Here is a 1,381-nt window from a genome sequence, read left to right on the forward strand (position 1 = left end):
AAAATTTTTTCACAAATACAGAAGATCGTTGACAATAATTTCTTTTTCAAACTCAAAATCCATTTGTTACCAGTAGTTGTCAATCACAGAAACACAATTCATAATTCATGAAATCGGTTATATTACAAAAATGACATTCTGATAGCAAAAAAATGCTTCATGAAAGGAGCACATAGCTTACATCACGAATTCAATATTAATTAACAAATGCAAATGAATGTCAGAGAATCATGAAAATTAAAATAATCGTCCATAATTGATCGAATTTCTTCAAGCAATGTCTGTAAATTTTTCTTAAAATGTAGAAAGAATTTCTTTTTCTAAAAATTGAAGAATTTTAAAATAACAAAAAAATAGAATGGTAAAATGTTCATAATCCCAATAAATGAACAGATGCAGATTTTGTGAAAGGTATGTAAGCCATATGAGCTTACTTTCAGTGCAATTGAAGTAATCTTTAATCAATATGTATCATTGAAAAAGAAAAAAAAAAGAAGATAGAATTCGGCATTGATACTCCAATAAGCACACACTAGCAGCTTTTTCTTTCGGAAATGGTTATTCGATGGCTTTGTCGCATTGTAAAAATTTTGAAAATTTCTTATCAAATCATATGCTGTAAGCCTTTCTTTCAGTTTCTTTTCTCTCAAAATTTACAACTAATTTCAATTATCAGGTTCAGAATTCCTGAAATAATTTAAGTATTTCAGGTCTAGTGGATTTTTTAAAAACAAACGAACTATTTACTTTTTAAATGCTTTCTGTTTACTGAATGGTAGTCGGTAGTCTAATTAAAAGTAAATAGTACTCATCCAAAACAAATATTTTTTTTCTTTTTATTTTCCGACTGTTAATAATGCAGGATTCGGGATAACAGTGACAGTGCTAAGGCAAAAAATGATGGAAATGCTGGATGATAGTGATATTGATGATAGTGAAATGATGATAATTACAAGCATTGCTATTGATAATGACAATGAAAGGATAGCAGATATTAATTCTTTCATTTGGAGTGAAAATTTGGTTGCTTAACTGTATTCTTTATTTTGCTTAGTCGAGTTCGAGAGAATATTCTACGAGTTTATCAGATATGTTTGATTGTGATCATATTATAATGTTTGTTTGTATTTTATGCACTAAATTAAGCTAAAATCAAAACATCGATGATGAGAAAATAGTTGAGTGAATGTTAATATAATTGATAATGATAATTTCTGACTTGCTTTTTACTTCAGATATTTGAATCATTAAATTTCATAGTTAGTAATAAATACTTCTAGTTTAATTCCAGTTTGATATATTTGTCTTATTTGCCATTAGCAGAAAAATCTTCAGTTCAAATGATAAAGTAGTAATGGATTTGCATCAACAGACACCAAGT

At 27.6% G+C, this 1,381-nt stretch overlaps 1 protein-coding gene across 1 annotated transcript; it reads left to right on the forward strand.

The window, feature by feature from the left end:
* Positions 1-565: 565 nt before the first annotated feature.
* Positions 566-917, forward strand: Bm17876 (Uncharacterized protein; the record flags this gene model as incomplete). The annotated part of the gene is made up of 2 exons (XM_043073137.1): positions 566-618; positions 863-917. 2 exons carry the CDS (start codon positions 566-568, stop codon positions 915-917), a joined length of 108 nt encoding a protein of 35 aa, XP_042929071.1.
* Positions 918-1,381: the final 464 nt, after the last annotated feature.

The sequence above is a fragment of the Brugia malayi genome, assembly GCF_000002995.4.
Source record: "Brugia malayi strain FR3 genome assembly, contig: Bm_v4_ChrX_scaffold_001, whole genome shotgun sequence".
Taxonomy (NCBI): domain Eukaryota; kingdom Metazoa; phylum Nematoda; class Chromadorea; order Rhabditida; family Onchocercidae; genus Brugia; species Brugia malayi.